General features: G+C 36.2%; 1 protein-coding gene across 1 annotated transcript in view; it reads left to right on the top strand.

The window, feature by feature from the left end:
- Window positions 1-18,420, top strand: part of GABRA1 (gamma-aminobutyric acid type A receptor subunit alpha1) — a 65,617-nt gene that overhangs the window by 31,962 nt on the left and 15,235 nt on the right. Inside the window, exon 7 of the mRNA XM_030328019.1 lies at window positions 9,587-9,730. Within this exon, the coding sequence (XP_030183879.1) occupies window positions 9,587-9,730 (144 nt within the window). The remainder of the gene's footprint in view (window positions 1-9,586; window positions 9,731-18,420) is intronic.

Raw genomic sequence — 18,420 nt, 5'->3', positions numbered from 1 at the left:
TAGCAAAGGGCCTTCAGGCTCCTAGCAGCACTCCTCATGGAGAGACAAGTGTCTCTATTTATAAATCTAATTCCCTACTGAAACCCAAGGACAAACTACTTAAAAAATTGTCAGCCAAACAGGCCTTTGGTGGTAACCCTCCCCTCCCCACTCTTTCCCCAATTTAATGTATATTCTATGTTATGGACTACTATGTTTTCTCTTGGTTACCACTTTCATTTTTAACAATAATATGATGTATTATGTGTTACTTGTATGTCAGATAGTATATTAAACATCTGAATATGTATCAGTTCATCTAATCCACAAAATAATCTTATAGTTAGGAAAATCATTCATTATAGTTTGCCTGGGACTATACTTATTTTATGCCTAATATCATGGCATAACTACTAATAGTGCCCCCTTTTACCTTCAGAAATACCTTGTCTTGGACAACAAATTACTTGTTTAGTATATTAGTCAGGAATGTTTTCAAGCAGTTTGTATAGCTGAAAAAAATAGTTTATATTTTTATATGAGATGAATTAAGGTAAGTGATTGTTGGTTGATTATTAGTTAGTCAGCATCTCAACAAGGATGATGTTTTAAGATGCCCTTAGATGTTCTTCCTGATCACAAAATGGCTGCTGCAACTCTAGTCATTGCATCTGCTTTAAAAACAAAGAACAGTGGACAAAGAAGAAAGAACTAGCACCTGTATCAAAAAGATAAAAGCTTTCCCTAAAATCTTAGCAGGCATTTACTCACATCTCATTAATCAAAGATGTGTCCCATTGCCCATGCTAACTGCAAATTAGGCTGGGAAGAAATATTCTTAAGTAGGCACATTGTCAGCCTACTTAAGAAGAAAATAGGAGGTATTTTAGGAAGGGGGAAATGGATAGTGAGTAGAAAACAAATAGTGTCTTGTGTAAGAAAAATAAAAATCTGTTTTCCACCTCAGAGCCTTTTTACATACTCTTTTCTCTATTTGGGTTACTTTTCCCTTGGTTCTTAATGGGACTGGCTTCTTTTATTTTTCCACTTCTCAGTATAAATGACATTTCCTAGGGCCTTCCCTAATGACCTTATCTAAATTTACATACAGTCCTGCCAGTCTTCTTGATTACAATACATGTTTAATTTAGATGTATTACAGCAATAATTATTAGTTTTATTTGTTGGTTAACATTTTTATTGTCTGGGGACTGTAAACTCCATGAGAGCACAGTCTATTTTTTTTCAGCATTTCCTAGCACAGAGCCTGATATAATGGAGACATTCAGTAAATATTTATTGAATGGATAAAAATTATAACAATCAGGTTTAAAATGCCCCTTCAATGTTTAAGTCTCAGAAAAGATAGCCAATTTAAGGCCTGTGGGGAATTAAAGAAACAGAAAAGACTTGACACTGAAAGGTAAGCATTGGAGCTCAGTGGGAGAGCACCATGACTAATTACCGTTGCCTGCCATTGGCTTGAGAAGTCGCGGTGGTTGATTTATTGTATGGTTAGTTCTCTGACCTGGCCTAGTCAGCACACTTCTGAAATGAAGAAACTGAGGCAAAAGTGTGCTAAAATTGCTTTGACCCAGTTTTTGAAGCAAATGTCTTGCCAAAATGTCAGAGAAGAGAATAAGCAAGAGATAAGATAGAGGATTTGATAATAATTTAGTAGAACACTAAGTAATCTATGTTTATGAAGCATCCAGGGCAACCTCATCCATATGTTGATAAGAACTAAGCTCAGAAAAGCAAATGTTTTTCCTTACCACTCTCCATTAGACCCTGATTGTCAGTGTTACATCACATTTTTTGCTTATTGGGGATAGAGCCCTCTTCATAAGGCCAGATAACCAGAAGACAACATGCATGCTCCAGCTGACGTCTTTTAACTGCATTTTGAGGAAAATACAAATGGGGCTTTGATACTAAAAGAAGAGATTCAGGGGTGGCTGGGTGGCTTAGTCGGTTGAGCTTCTGACTTCAGCTCAGATCATGATCTCATGGTTGATGAGCTCGAGCCCCACGTCAGGCTTTGCATTGTCAGCTCAGAGCCCAGTTTGGATCCTCTGCCCCCGCCCCCCCCCTGCCCTTCCACTGCTTGCACTCTCTCTGTCTCTCTCAAATATAAATAAACCTTTAAAAAATTAAAATAAGAGATTCAGGTTATATTCTGAAAAGAATATCTAAGCAAGTGCTAGATCTAGAAAGGACTTGATAAGTGATGGTTCCCTGACTATCAAGCACAGTGCTTTGTAAATAAGGAGAGAGGGATAAGTAGAAATGTAAGTGAATTCTGAACAATAAATAACATTAGAAATTATTCAGTGCACCTGCTTCATACAAATGGAGAGATGAAGGCTCCTAAATGTAAAGTGATAGTGTCTATAAGTAGCTGCTCTTCTGATACCAAGTCTATGCTTCCAGTGCTGTAGCCCCAGAAAGTTCTTTCATAACCCCAACCAAAACTTTTTGTCTTATATTTTAAATTTTTCTTAGGTAATCTGCTCATTTATTTGAAATCTGAGCTTAACATTTTGACTAAGTAGCTGAAGGTTCTCTTTAAGCTTCTTTTCTCTTTGCTGAATAGTCTCAAAGGAAGGAAGTTTTCATAGACCTACTTTCTACTAGATACTGAAATGAAGAATTAAGGTATATTACCTATGACGATGCCTTATGTATATCTGTCTTTTACATCTTAAAATGCCATTTTTTAAATTTTTATTTAAATTCCAGTTAGTTAGAATACAGTGTAATGTATTCAGGTGTACAATATAGTCATTCCACACTTCCATAAAACACTCGGTGCTCCTCACAGTGGCCTCCTTAATCCCCATCACCCATTTCACCTTGTGGATCTACTCTGCATTTTGGGAGATTTCCACTGAGAGACATGAACAATACGTAATCTCCACTTTCACAACAATGTCATGTTTATTGTAGATTTTGTGCACAGTGGAGTTTCTAAGAAGTTGCAAGAATCAGACATGGAATTATATGACATGAGAAGTCAATGGTAACAGATCTTTTCCTCTAAAATTATATTAGCAGCCCATTGGCAACACATGATCAGGTACAAAAAAATAGGGAGTCCAGGCACTGTTGCTAATGCTAGTGTAATACAGTAGCAAGAGTTTTTTTTTTTTATTAGTTATGAAATGACAGAAAGTGTATAATTGGTTTCATCCCTAATTACTTGACCAACAAGTATCCTTACTTGGATTTTAAGCATCTAATATACAGTTTTTGCCTAGAATATCTTTATCAATAGCACTGGAGTAGAATGGATGTCATCCTATGCTCTTACTTCGGTTTTCCCACTATACAGCTATGCACCCTTAAACAAGTCATTCACAGTTTCTGTGCTTCGGTCTATCATCTGTAAAATGAGATAAGCTATATAACCTCTAAAGTCCTTCCATATTAACAATCAATGATTCTTTGTTATCATAAACTTGATATGTCTTCTTAGATAAGGCCCATTAAAAAATTTTATCACGATCAGAAAAATATTTTACTGAATATAGGTACCTACAAATTGTAAGCAATATGGTTCTCAAACTAATGTGCTCTGCACCCTTTGAGGGATTTTATAAAAATAAATCATGTTTCAGATGCTATTAACAAATGCAATCCTCCTCTCTAACAAATGCAATGCTAAAATGATTCAAAACATTTTTAAGTCAATGAGATGTGTTAACTCAATGGTAGGAATTATTTCACAATGCATATGTATATCAAATCCTCATGTTGTACACTTTAAATGTCTTACATTTTTGTCAATTATACCTTAATAAAGCTGTGAATAAATACACACACACATATATACGTATATACATACGTACATACATACAAGACTAGTGCCATGAAAAAAGTCAATGAGGATAGCCACAATTAAAAAAGAAAAATCAGTGAGAACAGATTCCAAAACTATTCATTTATCAGTCTTACATATTTATGAAAGAAGCAATAACCACTAAATTAATTTCTAGTATATTCTCTCAAACTCCTGGAAAATTTGATAAAAAAATATACTTGAACTTGACTATCAATCTGTCCAGAAGTAATGCTGGAGCAGATGGAGTACCCATGTAAAATTAGGAGAATACTAATACTAATATTGACTGCACCTTCTGCAAAACTCATCCCAGAGACAGAAAAAAGCTTTTGTTCAGAGAATGAGGGGCACGGCTCGCATCTTTTTTTTTTTTTTTTTTTTTTTTTTACAATTTTATGGTTCTTTTATTTATTTTTTTTTTTATGAAATTTATTGACAAATTGGTTTCCATACAACACCCAGTGCTCATCCCAAAAGGTGCCCTCCTCAATACCCATCACCCACCCTCCCCTCCCCCCCACCCCCCATCAACCCTCAGTTTGTTCTCAGTTTTTAACAGTCTCTTATGCTTTGGCTCTCTCCCACTCTAACCTCTTTTTTTTTTTTCCTTCCCCTCCCCCACAGTCTTCTGTTAAGTTTCTCAGGATCCACATAAGAGTGAAACCATATGGTATCTGTCTTTCTCTGTATGGCTTATTTCACTTAGCATTACACTCTCCAGATCCATCCACATTGCTACAAAGGGCCATATTTCATTTTTTCTCATTGCCACATAGTACTCCATTGTGTATATATACCACAATTTCTTTATCCATTCATCAGTTGATGGACATTTAGGCTCTTTCCATACTTTGGCTATTGTTGAGAGTGCTGCTATGAACATTGGGGTACAAGTGCCCCTATGCATCAGTACTCCTGTATCCCTTGGATAAATTCCTAGCAGTGCTATTGCTGGGTCATAGGGTAGGTCTATTTTTAATTTTCTGAGGAACCTCCACACTGCTTTCCAGAGCGGCTGCACCAATTTGCATTCCCACCAACAGTGCAAGAGGGTTCCCGTTTCTCCACATCCTCTCCAGCATCTATAGTCTCCTGATTTGTTCATTTTGGCCACTCTGACTGGCGTGAGGTGATACCTGAGTGTGGTTTTGATTTGTATTTCCCTGATAAGGAGCGACGCTGAACATCTTTTCATGTGCCTGTTGGCCATCTGGATGTCTTCTTTAGAGAAGTGTCTATTCATGTTTTCTGCCCATTTCTTCACTGGGTTATTTGTTTTTCGGGTGTGGAGTTTGGTGAGCTCTTTATAGATTTTGGATACTAGCCCTTTGTCCGATATGTCATTTGCAAATATCTTTTCCCATTCTGTTGGTTGCCTTTTAGTTTTGTTGGTTGTTTCCTTTGCTGTGCAGAAGCTTTTTATCTTCATAAGGTCCCAGTAATTCACTTTTGCTTTTAATTCCCTTGCCTTTGGGGATGTGTCGAGTAAGAGATTGCTACGGCTGAGGTCAGAGAGATCTTTTCCTGCTTTCTCCTCTAAGGTTTTGATGGTTTCCTGTCTCACATTTAGGTCCTTTATCCATTTTGAGTTTATTTTTGTAAATGGTGTGAGATAGTGGTCTAGTTTCAACCTTCTGCATGTTGCTGTCCAGTTCTCCCAGCACCATTTGTTAAAGAGGCTGTCTTTTTTCCATTGGATGTTCTTTCCTGCTTTGTCAAAGATGAGTTGGCCATACGTTTGTGGGTCTAGTTCTGGGGTTTCTATTCTATTCCATTGGTCTGTGTGTCTGTTTTTGTGCCAATACCATGCTGTCTTGATGATGACAGCTTTGTAGTAGAGGCTAAAGTCTGGGATTGTGATGCCTCCTGCTTTGGTCTTCTTCTTCAAAATTCCTTTGGCTATTCGGGGCCTTTTGTGGTTCCATATGAATTTTAGGATTGCTTGTTCTAGTTTCGAGAAGAATGCTGGTGCAATTTTGATTGGGATTGCATTGAATGTGTAGATAGCTTTGGGTAGTATTGACATTTTGACAATATTTATTTTTCCAATCCATGAGCAGGGAATGTCTTTCCATTTCTTTAAGTCTTCTTCAATTACCTTCATAAGCTTTCTATAGTTTTCAGCATACAGATCCTTTACATCTTTGGTTAGATTTATTCCTAGGTATTTTATGCTTCTTGGTGCAATTGTGAATGGGATCATTTTCTTTATTTGTCTTTCTGTGGCTTCATTGTTAGTGTATAAGAATGCAACTGATTTCTGGACATTGATTTTGTATCCTGCAACTTTGCTGAATTCATGTATCAGTTCTAGCAGACTTTTGGTGGAGTCTATCGGATTTTCCATGTATAATATCATGTCATCTGCAAAAAGCGAAAGCTTGACTTCATCTTTGCCAATTTTGATGCCTTTGATTTCCTTTTGTTGTCTGATTGCTGATGCTAGAACTTCCAGCACTATGTTAAACAACAGCGGTGAGAGTGGGCATCCCTGTCGTGTTCCTGATCTCAGGGAAAAAGCTCTCAGTTTTTCCCCGTTGAGGATGATGTTAGCTGTGGGCTTTTCATAAATGGCTTTTATGATCTTTAAGTATGTTCCTTCTATCCCGACTTTCTCAAGGGTTTTTATTAAGAAAGGGTGCTGGATTTTGTCAAAGGCCTTTTCTGCATCGATTGACAGGATCATATGGTTCTTCTCTTTTTTTTTGTTAATGTGATGTATCACGTTGATTGATTTGCGAATGTTGAACCAGCCCTGCATCCCAGGAATGAATCCCACTTGATCATGGTGAATCATTCTTTTTATATGCTGTTGAATTCGATTTGCTAGTATCTTATTGAGAATTTTTGCATCCATATTCATCAGGGATATTGGCCTGTAGTTCTCTTTTTTTACTGGGTCTCTGTCTGGTTTCGGAATCAAAGTAATACTGGCTTCATAGAATGAGTCTGGAAGTTTTCCTTCCCTTTCTATTTCTTGGAATAGCTTGAAAAGGATAGGTATTATCTCTGCTTTAAATGTCTGGTAGAACTCCCCTGGGAAGCCATCTGGTCCTGGACTCTTATTTGTTGGGAGATTTTTGATAACCGATTCAATTTCTTCGCTGGTTATGGGTCTGTTCAAGCTTTCTATTTCCTCCTGATTGAGTTTTGGAAGAGTGTGGGTGTTCAGGAATGTGTCCATTTCTTCCAGGTTGTCCAGTTTGTTGGCATATAATTTTTCATAGTATTCCCTGATAATTGTTTGTATCTCTGAGGGATTGGTTGTAATAATTCCATTTTCATTCATGATTTTATCTATTTGGGTCATCTCCCTTTTCTTTTAAGAAGCCTGGCTAGAGGTTTGTCAATTTTGTTTATTTTTTCAAAAAACCAACTCTTGGTTTCGTTGATCTGCTCTACAGTTTTTTTAGATTCTATATTGTTTATTTCTGCTCTGATCTTTATTATTTCTCTTCTTCTGCTGGGTTTAGGCTGCCTTTGCTGTTCTGCTTCTATTTCCTTTAGGTGTGCTGTTAGATTTTGTATTTGGGATTTTTCTTGTTTCTTGAGATAGGCCTGGATTGCAATGTATTTTCCTCTCAGGACTGCCTTCGCTGCGTCCCAAAGCGTTTGGATTGTTGTATTTTCATTTTCGTTTGTTTCCATATATTTTTTGATTTCTTCTCTAATTGCCTGGTTGACCCACTCATTCGTTAGTAGGGTGTTCTTTAACCTCCACGCTTTTGGAGGTTTTCCAGACTTTTTCCTGTGGTTGATTTCAAGCTTCATAGCATTGTGGTCTGAAAGTATGCATGGTATAATTTCAATTCTTGTAAACTTATGGAGGGCTGTTTTGTGACCCAGTATATGATCTATCTTGGAGAATGTTCCATGTGCACTCGAGAAGAAAGTATATTCTGTTGCTTTGGGATGCAGAGTTCTAAATATATCTGTCAAGTCCATCTGATCCAATGTCTCATTCAGGGCCCTTGTTTCTTTATTGACTGTGTGTCTAGATGATCTATCCATTTCTGTAAGTGGGGTGTTAAAGTCCCCTGCAATTACCACAATCTTATCAATAAGGTTGCTTCTGTTTATGAGTAATTGTTTTATATACTTGGGGGCTCCGGTATTCGGCGCATAGACATTTATAATTGTTAGCTCTTCCTGATGGATAGACCCTGTAACTATTATATAATGTCCTTCTTCATCTCTTGTTACATGGCTCGCATCTTTTTTATGGCAGCTTCACGTGTGTGTAAAAATGCAATGATCACTTCATATCTCATAATATTTGAGTTTGGACAAATAAAGATTTGAAAAAAAACACCCAAGTTTGGTTACCTTGGGATGGGAGGGGATGGGTAAAGCAGGGATGCATTATGACTTTTATGGGCTCTGGGCACGTTTGCCTTTTTTGAACAATTCCTCAAAAAATGTATATTAAAACTATACTTTGATTTATAATTTTATATTTTTAACTTTTATACTTGAGGACTATATTTGTATAAAGATTAATAAAACCCAAATGGGATCACTTTTTTTTCTGATTTTAAAAGAAATTAAAACATTATTTGTCCACCTAAAGGTATTGTGGACCCTGGGCATTTTGTCTACCGTGCCTAATGCAGAAATTGGGTAAGGGATAAAGCTTTTACAGTAAAGCCAACTTTTGCCAACATATCTGCCTCTCAATCACCCTGGAAACTTTGCTTTTGCTAATCTAATAGTCTTTTAACTTTTAATATCACTCTGCATCTCAAGAGAGGAAAGTGTGTACTATCTTTCCACCCTATGTATAGTGGGTGTTCTGTGACCACCAGAAAAACTATGGAATCTCTTCTTCTTCTCACTTATTCTGTACAATTCTTCCCCCAACTTTCCTGAGTAATGAATCAGGATTTTGACCTAGCTTCTCATATAGAAGGATGACTAGGTTAAAACTGATATGGTAAATGAAAACAGTTGAGAAGTGTAATGAGCTAAATGGTGTCACTCATCAACATCATCATTGTCATAGTAAATATCTATTAAAAGGAGAATTAATGTAAAAAGAAGTAAAATCAGACTTCCTTTAGAAACAGATGTTCAGTAAAATTTCCAGTGTTACTTTTTACATTTATCATGACCTTCTGCTGGCCAGACATAATCTGGACCCAGGCTACTACCTCTAGCCTTATGTCATCTCATATGGACTTCAGCTCTGCCCATATTGGTATTCCTGTTCTTACTCAAATATATCATGCTTTTACCTGCACCAGAGGAAAAAAAAATTGTTTGTTCATTTATCTATCAAACTCTTCCCTAAGACTTATATAGCCTACTCTCATTTCTGTCATGCATATAATTGTCATTTCCACAATGACCCTCTCTGAGTCTTTCACCTAAAATAAGTGCATTCTCTACCTTCTTACCTATTGTGAATGGTTTTATTGCATTTAACACTACTTGAAGTTATATGTTTATTAGCTTATCTGTTTTTGTCCCCATTACTGTCACAGCGGTAGGGAACCTTGTTAGTTATGTTCAGTAGCATATTTTCAGTAAGACACTTTGTCTTTTGTAGATGCTTAATAACCATTTGTTGTAAGAGTGAACAGATGACTGAACAAATCAGGAAAATGTGTTTTAGTGTTCTAAACTAAGGGATATGGGCTCTCCTTTCCTGGCCTGCCCTCTGCAACCATGCAATAGAAAATATGAAACTGATAGGACTCACCAAATAATTAGGAGAATGAAAGTAGCATAACACATGGGCCATGTACCCTTCTTTCCTTTCAGATGCCTATACCAGAGCAGAAGTTGTTTATGAGTGGACCAGAGAGCCAGCACGCTCAGTGGTTGTAGCAGAAGATGGATCACGCCTAAATCAGTATGACCTTCTTGGGCAAACAGTAGATTCTGGAATTGTTCAATCTAGTACAGGTAAGTGGCATTTGATTATTCCAGATATTTCAGAAGAAAATAAGCAGTTTTTGTGAGAATGTGAGAATGTGAGAAGTCACTAAGGTCTTCAATAACACATATAGAAACAAGAAATTCTGCTAAACCAGGACCAATTAAGCGAGTTTATAGTATACACTCTACAGAGTTTTGCCCTTGCATTCAGCATTTAACGTCTTTTGGCCTCTGTTTCTTTGTTGGCAAAATAAGGTACTGGTTCTATGTGATCAGGGTAGCAGAGTATTTAGGAATGTGAACTTCTGGGGAAGAATGTATGGATTAAATTCTTACTCCTACCTTACCTGATGATTGTGGAAGAAATAAATTAAATGCATAAAGAGTGCTTATGATATTTTCTGGCACATAAAAAATCTTTTTTTTTAAATTTTTTTAATGTTTACTTATTTTTTGAGAGACAGAGAGAGACAGAGCATGAGTGGGGGAGGGGCAGAAAGAGAGGGAGACCCAGAATCTGAAGCAGGCTCCAGACCCTGAGCTGTCAGCACATAGCCCGATACGGGGCTCAAACTCACAAACCACAAGATCATGACCTGAGCTGACGTCAGATTCTTAACCAACTGAGCCACCCAGGTGCCCCATGAAAAAATTCTTAATAAATGTTAGCTATTAATATCATCTACGCCCAATTTATTGCCATGATTCGATGAATCTTCGTGCATTTGTAGCAGTGACCTCTACACATATGATACCAAAAGTCAATTTCTTCAACATAAACCTATCCATTCATGTCTCCAGCGATGGATCTTCCACAGCTAAATTCCACAGAAACATAATTACATTACTGACCACTTCACTTTGGAATTAAAAGTAAGTGAGGTACCATTCTTCTTAGTATTGTAACTGCTTTACCAACAGAATACTGAGAACTAGATCAGATAACTATTAAGCAGCTGGACCCAAAACTTTAAACTTTTAAAGTTGCTTCAAGAAATTAAGAGTTTAGTTATATAAATATCCATTTTATGACTAAATGTAATGTGATCATCAGGCTGGAAAATTATAAAGTTTGGATTTTAACCCTCCCTCAATCCTAATACTTTTAGTTATGCTCAACTATTGAAGACTTAAGTTTATAGTTGTCTTTAAAATTTTAAATTAGTTCATTCACTTTGATTTGTAATTTCTAAAAAATGCAATTTGGTAATATGTAAGGGTAGAAGTGCTGATTTTCTAAGAAAAATTTCTTCCTTATGTTTCAGGCTTTATATTAGGACCCTGATAATTCTAACATGTTCATGTAATAGGTCAATATATCTTATTCTGGTTATTGGAAAATTCCTGCTTAATGGTATCTGCCTTTTGCTTACTTTATAGAAACCATGGCTAATCTGTAAATTCAAATGTTTATGTTTCTTGTTTTGAAAAATGGAGAAAATTGCTCCTCAGTTTTGCCAACATTAAAAATACGTGTGGCATAGTATAAAGTTTTCAACTTTGCAGTGAGAAATAGGTAGACTCAAATCTTGGTCCTGCCACATAGAAGCCTGGTGACTTTGGGAAAGTCCTGTATCCAATTAGAAACTCTGGTGTCTTCTAAGAAGTGGTGATTCTATAATTTTGCATTAAAGATGAGATAATATAAAACATTAAACAGAGTGCTACATGTAGTAAATACTCAAAATGGTATGTAGCAGTTATTGCTATAGTCTTGAAGATATGCCATAACATGGAAAATAGTGAAAATGTTTTTTTCTTCACAAGTGAGAAAACATACTAAAATGAGCAGTGTTTACTTTTAAAAATCGAATGCTATTTGGATATTGTGGCAGGCACTGGAGAGTCGATGACAGACAAGGCAGAGATCTTGCTGTCATGGAATGTGAAATCTAAAGGAAGACAAACATATAAACTATAATTATCAAAATGGGTGGTAAGTGCCGTGATTAACATTTTGTGAGGGCAGGGACCATATCTGTCTTCTGTATCCCTATTATTTACTATAGTAGCTAAAACAGAGGAGACACTAAATATTTTGAATTAATGAATAAAAAAAGAAATGTGTCCAGCCTAGAATAATCAAGGAAGAGTAACTGCAGGGGTTGACTTTCATGTTGTTAATTTGTATTTATTGGAAACCAAATAATCAGTATTTTAAGCCCAGAACATTGAAAATAATAATCATAGGACTTTCCCTCTAGAAATTCTCCATCTAATATCAGTAGAATGGAGGCTGAGGGATGTGAATGAAACAATAATTCAAATTCAGTGGCATGCAGATATTCAATAGTAAAAGTATACACAAGCCATGAGGATTACTCACGGGAAGGTGTGCCTCCACTCTACTTCTAGTGCTGGTGACCTTGACATGTCTCTGCATCCCTCTTTATGACCAGTTTCCATGTCTTCAAAGTGAAAGGCTTAGTCTGATGAACTCGGAGACTTCTCTGGCCTCATCAGGCTTTAGCCTATATACGTTCTAGTTATTCAGAAATAAGACACAGGCACAAATTGGGGATAGGAGATGAGAGGCAGTGGCCTAATCTACCACCACCACGCTGGCTGGACCTCATAAGTTGAGTACATTAAAAGTACTCATCTGTGCTAGAACAGCAAGTTTATCTGTACAAATAAAAGTTTTTTCTTATCATTCCCGTAATGGATATTGTTTGGGGTATGGGAGAAAGGGAGGCGAGGAAAATAGTGAGCAAATTCTCCAATGTAGGAGCTCAGTTTGGTGTACATTTTCATCTCCACGATAAGTCACTGAACTATACTTCTTCTGGGTCCCCTTTAGCTCATCAAAAACCTACCCTGATAGATTTCTGTGGGGGAAGAAACAAAGATCTTTTCTAAGGTCTTCCATCCCATGTTTCAAATATCCTTGTGGAGCCCTAAAAACAGTAAGTTAAAATGGCACTGAGTGCTGTTACCTCCCTGTTTCTGCCAGAAGACTAGGAATGATAGCAAGAAAGAGCACACACATTGAGAATGATTAGATAAAAACCATCTTCTACCTTAAATTTCTCTGTGGGGAGAGAAGAAATATAGATCACCTCTTAGAAGGGGTTGCCCTACTTGCCTGAGCCAACTCACATGTGAACACCAGTGGTCTTTTTCAGTGGTCTTTTTCTGTGACCTAGGAGGGGGGAAATAAGAGGTTCAGTTCAATCCCTGGATTTTTAAATTCAGTACAAACCCACTAAAGCACAATCTTTTTCTGGAGTCTGCCATAAAATTTTGGAGAAGAAAGTAAGTTGGAGATTTAGTTTGAAGTACAGCTAGTCACCTGGCAGAGAAAAACCTTAAAGGCACACTAAATGATGAGACCAGTCAGCTCTCAAATCCAGTACAATCCTATGTTATTAATTTATTTATTAACTAATTCCTTCAGCCATTTGCTCACTTACTGTGTTTGACATTGTAATTGGGCCTGGAAAAGATAGATGAAGGACACATAATTCCTGCCTTCAAGAAGCTCATAGTTGATTGATATAAGTAGCTAACCTGCACTTGCCATTGTTCAAATCATCACAACAATCCCAGGATATAGGTATTATTCTTACTATAACCATTATACAGATGGGACATAATTGAATCCAGGGAGATTTAACTATTCTTCTTAGGTCATACAGCAAGGCATTGGCAGAGCTGGGATTTGAACCTGGGTAGTCTAGCTGCAGAGTGCTCTCAACCACATGACTAGAAATAGGAAATGTAGACATGTGTGAAATCCTATAATTTGGTGCATCATGGATTTAAGATTGTGGGCTCTGGAATTATGCTGTGAAGTTTTGAATGCTGGTTTTACCACTTATTAACTTCCTGACCTTTGGCAAGACATTTCTCTGTTCATTTTTCTCTTGTGCTATTTGGAGATAATAAGAGGATCTACTTCATGAGCTGCTGTGAGATTGAAATGAGAAAATGCACGTGACCTCCTTAGCAGAGCACCTGACATGTAAAAACTATGTAATAAATATTAGATATTACTATCAATAATAGTGATAGGGTTAGTGCAAGAGAGCCACATGGCAAGAAGAAGAGGTCATTTCTGCTTGACATATCAGAGAAAGCAGTTTGGAACTAGACCACAGACATGGCCCCCATCTCATTCTACTATACCACATTATGTTTCCTAAATAATTCTTTAAGGAGAGCCCATGCAAAAATCATAGTAGTCATTAAGAGGCATGGAAATATGACTTATACAGAAAGTATAATAATTAAATAAGTATAATAATTTGTCATTAGGTGTAATGAAAATATGGCCAGAAAACAATAACAAAATAATATGTAATGCATTTTTTAAGTACACAGTGATGACTAAAACCTTCATATTTACCTAAGTTACTAGATGGATTTGATCAGAGGAAATTTAGGTGAGCTTTGCTGAGTATGAATATTTCTTCTTTGTGAATGACTATCTTTTATCCTTAGAACATCAGACCAAAAGAAACTGTGACATCCTTAAAATCTTCTCTGGATGACTTTATTTAAGGACGACCCTGCAGGGTCAAGGAGCCTCAAGTCTCCCATTTATGAAACCTAGTACATGATCTCCAGAGAAATCATTGTAGCCATAAAATGTAAAGCCTGGCAGTTGGGGTTGGGGAGAAAAGACTCTATAGTCATCTGATCAACCTATTCTTATTTCAGATGAAGAGATGGGTCTAGAGAGGCTAAGTGGCCTAGAACTCTAACCATTTTTTTTTCTTATTTCTATTTCATAACCCTTTGAGCAGATATTAAAATACGAATTCTTCCCTCGATATTTTTCATTCCTCGTTCCCATTAAAAAGGTATCATAGAAACTTAGGAAACACATAACTTAGAAAACACAAATTTTAGAGTACTTGGAAGGAAAGGATCAACTTTATATGGACCTAATGTTCACTACAACTTTGTTGAAGTGAATGGTTGCTTTCTACATATGGAAAGAATACCTTTCTATCCTTTTGTCTACACGCTATAAATATGCATGTGACTCATTTTTTTTCAAATAACTTCCATATCTACCATTTCATTTTATCCTCACAGCATCCAAGGAAATAATTAAGTAAAGCACTATCATTTTAATTGAACAAATGAGGAAACTGAAGTCAAATAAAGTTAAGCAAGGAATTTGCTCTTCAAGTAAATGGAAGCCAGTTCTAAACAAACCCTCAAACCTGCTTTCTGACTTAGATCCCTGTTTCTTTTCCTTCCTTCTCCTTAATTTTGTATGGTAATGTATCAGAAATATTGTCACATCTAATTTACAAGCTTCCCTGAGGGTTACATGATATGCAAGGATATTTGAATTACCATTCTTCTAGATTATTGAATTAGAGGAAAAGAATTTGACATGCTTAGTGCATAAGCACTTGATGTCTAGAGATATTCTTTAGGAATATCTCTATTCAATTTAGGAGACTGATTTTTTTTGTTGTGTTTTTCTTTTATTTTTAAACTATTACAACATGATTCTGATTTTGCTGCCTTTTCTTTTCCTTACTTAAATGTTTTGTGCCAAAGCTTCTTAGATTTTGTTTAATTTAAGAAAATGATTTCAGAAGATTTGAAATCCTCCTTTCTCTATTTTGTTAGTGACAAAATGGTTTATATAACAAATATGTTGAATAATAGTTCCTCCAAAATAATATTATTTTCAGAATCTTCCTAAAATGTTCATTGTGAACAACAAAAGATGATAATGGAATATGTATAGATATTCATCTTTCTGACATTCTGGAATTTTTTCTTTGGGCTGGTAAAATTTTGTAAACCTCAGCTGAATGAATGGTTAGAATAATAATGCGTACTCCTGAGAGGATAAAATGTAATATGGCCATGTCCATAAGATGACATTTTAGTAGCCCGGGGAAAATTGTTTTTTTGCATCTTTCTCAAATTTGGATCATTTAATTCTTTTGGGTGACCTTGGAGGTCACCTAATGTATCTATAGAAAATTAAAAGAAATTAGTAAGCATATTTCCCTCCCAAAGAGAGATTCTGATGGATGTTGATTTGAGTGAGTGCCCTTAAATCTCAGTGTGTCCCTTTTCACCATACACAGATATTTGAATACTTAAAATATGTAAAACCATGCTATATTCAAAGAACTATCCTTTTCCAATTAATTTTAAGTTTGATGAGAGGAATATAAGCATATAAATTAGATAAACTAAAAAGTATAAGATATTATTATAAATGTAAACAAGCTATAAATGAATTTGAAATTACTTACAAGGGATCAGTAAATCATTACTGATAACAATTAAAATTACTGATAGCAATTAAAACAACTAACATTACTGATAACAATTAAAATTGTTATCATTATTAACAATTATCAGTGAAAGCTTATTTGCACTTGTGAATTATTTCCTACTGTGAAGAATAAATGCATTTATTTTACTAATACTTTTACCAATTCTGATTGGAGGGAACAGATAAGAAAATGGGAAAAGGAACTAAAATTTATTTTAAAACTCTTACACAATATGATCTTAAATAGACTCCCTATTCTTCATTCTCCCCACAGTATACTTCTCACTATTTTGTAGATTAGGAAACAGAGGATCAGAGACTGAGTTGCCCAAGGCTAACAGTAAGAATATAAGATGTCTAAGTTTTGAGCTCAAATCCATTTGCTTCCAAAGCTAATAAGCTTTCCTTTACGGTACATTTCTTCCTATTCTGCTATGGATTCATCCCAACCCATAGGTGAACAAAATATTCAGCAGTAATAGATGTCATGTAGAGAATTTTGTATCAGTATCTCAATATACCGAGTTGTGAGAATGAGTGCTGAGCTATGAGACATAATGCTAAAATGCATTGTTAGAGCTGTGACAGAGTCTTAAATACAGCTTAGGGAGTTTGCTTGTCAGTATGTAACACTGGAGACAATGTTGATTGTGACACTGGGGAAGAGTGGAGTATTTGCTAGTGGCATCTAGTGGGTACAGGTCAGGCTGAATATACAGCAACATATAAGACAGCCCTCACAATAAATAATTATCTGGTCAGAAATGTCAATAGTGATGAGGTTGAGAAACCTTAATGTAGACAATGGGAATCCATTAAGGTATTTTAAGATTTTACATATCCTTTTTTTATTATTATTTTAGAGAGAGAGAGAGAGAGAACAAGGAAGAGAGGAGGCAGAGGGAAAGAGAGAATCTTAAGCAGGCTCCATGTTCAGCGCAGAGCCTGACGCGGGGCTTGATGCCACAACTATGAGATCATGACCTGAGCTGGAATCAAGAGTAGGATGCTCAAGTAACTGAGCCACCCAGGTGCACCTACACATGCTTTAAAAAGATTACTCTGCATCAAAGTTTAGGGAAAATGGAGTGAGGGAGTGGCTAGAGATGAGCAAGACAATTAACGGATCTACAAAGGCAATAAGAGCAGTGACCACCAGATAAACGATAGACTGGGAGATACTGCACAGGAGAAATTAAAATTGTTATGCTCAACTTATTCCTTTCTTTCTCCCTCTGAAGCCCTACTTCACATCCATGGATCAATTCCAGGGTTTTAGCCTGAGTGAGTAGAAAGATGAGAGTACCATGAATTTAAAGATGGACTCTAAGTGGAAATTCAACACAGCTGTATGCTGGTCATTATTTTTTATGGGAAAGGTTAACTAATGTCTGTTTTTGAATGTATTTAGTTGGTGATGTCAATAAAAAATCAGAATGTCTGAGATGTCTTGTAGATATTTGGGAATACAGGTTGATTTTAAAAGCGATGTTACTTAGAGCTCTAGATTTGGCATCCCTCTAGGTACAAATGACACTAGGGTCAGGGGTGAGAAAGGAAATCCTGGCTAGAGTCAAGAAAAAAAGGGGAAGAAAGCTGAAAGCCAAACTACACTCAGAACCTCTATAATTATTTTCCAGAAAGATGAAGTTTAGGATATTAAGAGATCATGAACAGTTTTAGCCTCATTAAGGTCTGAAGCTGGATGGCCACAGATTGAAACATATATAACAGGTTGCATAGGAGGAAGTTTGGAGTTGAAGGGAAGGAGAAAGATGGAGAAATGTGAATACCAAAGGAAGTGATAGTGTAAGAATACACCTAGTTCTCTTCTACCCACTGACAGATAGCTAAGTATATATATATATATATATATATATATATATATATATATATTCAGAATTGATTCTAAAGGTTTATAATTGAGAAAATATAACATCAATTAAAAAAATAAACTCCTACAATTTGGTTTGTATGTCTATCACTTTCGACCTCTAAATGAAATCAGATTTTGATACATACCAAAACCATGAATTGTGCCTACCTAGTCTACTGTTTCCTAGCTTAGGCTAGGAATTGGGACAAGTTCAAAAGTTGTATTGGAATGGATTTTCCTGGGCCTGCCTGAAGAATGGTTTGTGGGGACACCTGGGTGGCTCAGTCGGTAAGTGTCCGACTTTGGCTCAGGTCGTAATCTCACAGTTCATGGGTTTGAGCCCCACTTCGGGCTCTGTACTGACAGCTCAGAGCCCGGAGCCTGCTTTGGATTCTGTGTTCCTCTCTCTCTGCTCCTTCCCGACTTGTGCTCTGTCTCTCTCTCTCTCTCTCTCTTTAAAAAATAAAAATTAAAAAAAAAATTTTTTTTAAAGAATGGTTTGTGTATCTAGGTAGGACCTGAAGAACTGAATGTCAAAACCTTTCCAGGTGATTCTGATGAATGTATTCCTCAAAATAAATTTTG

The sequence above is a fragment of the Lynx canadensis genome, chromosome A1 (genome assembly GCF_007474595.2).
Source record: "Lynx canadensis isolate LIC74 chromosome A1, mLynCan4.pri.v2, whole genome shotgun sequence".
In the NCBI taxonomy this organism is placed as follows: Eukaryota; Metazoa; Chordata; class Mammalia; order Carnivora; family Felidae; genus Lynx; species Lynx canadensis.
This window is presented reverse-complemented; position numbering and strand designations above follow the sequence as displayed.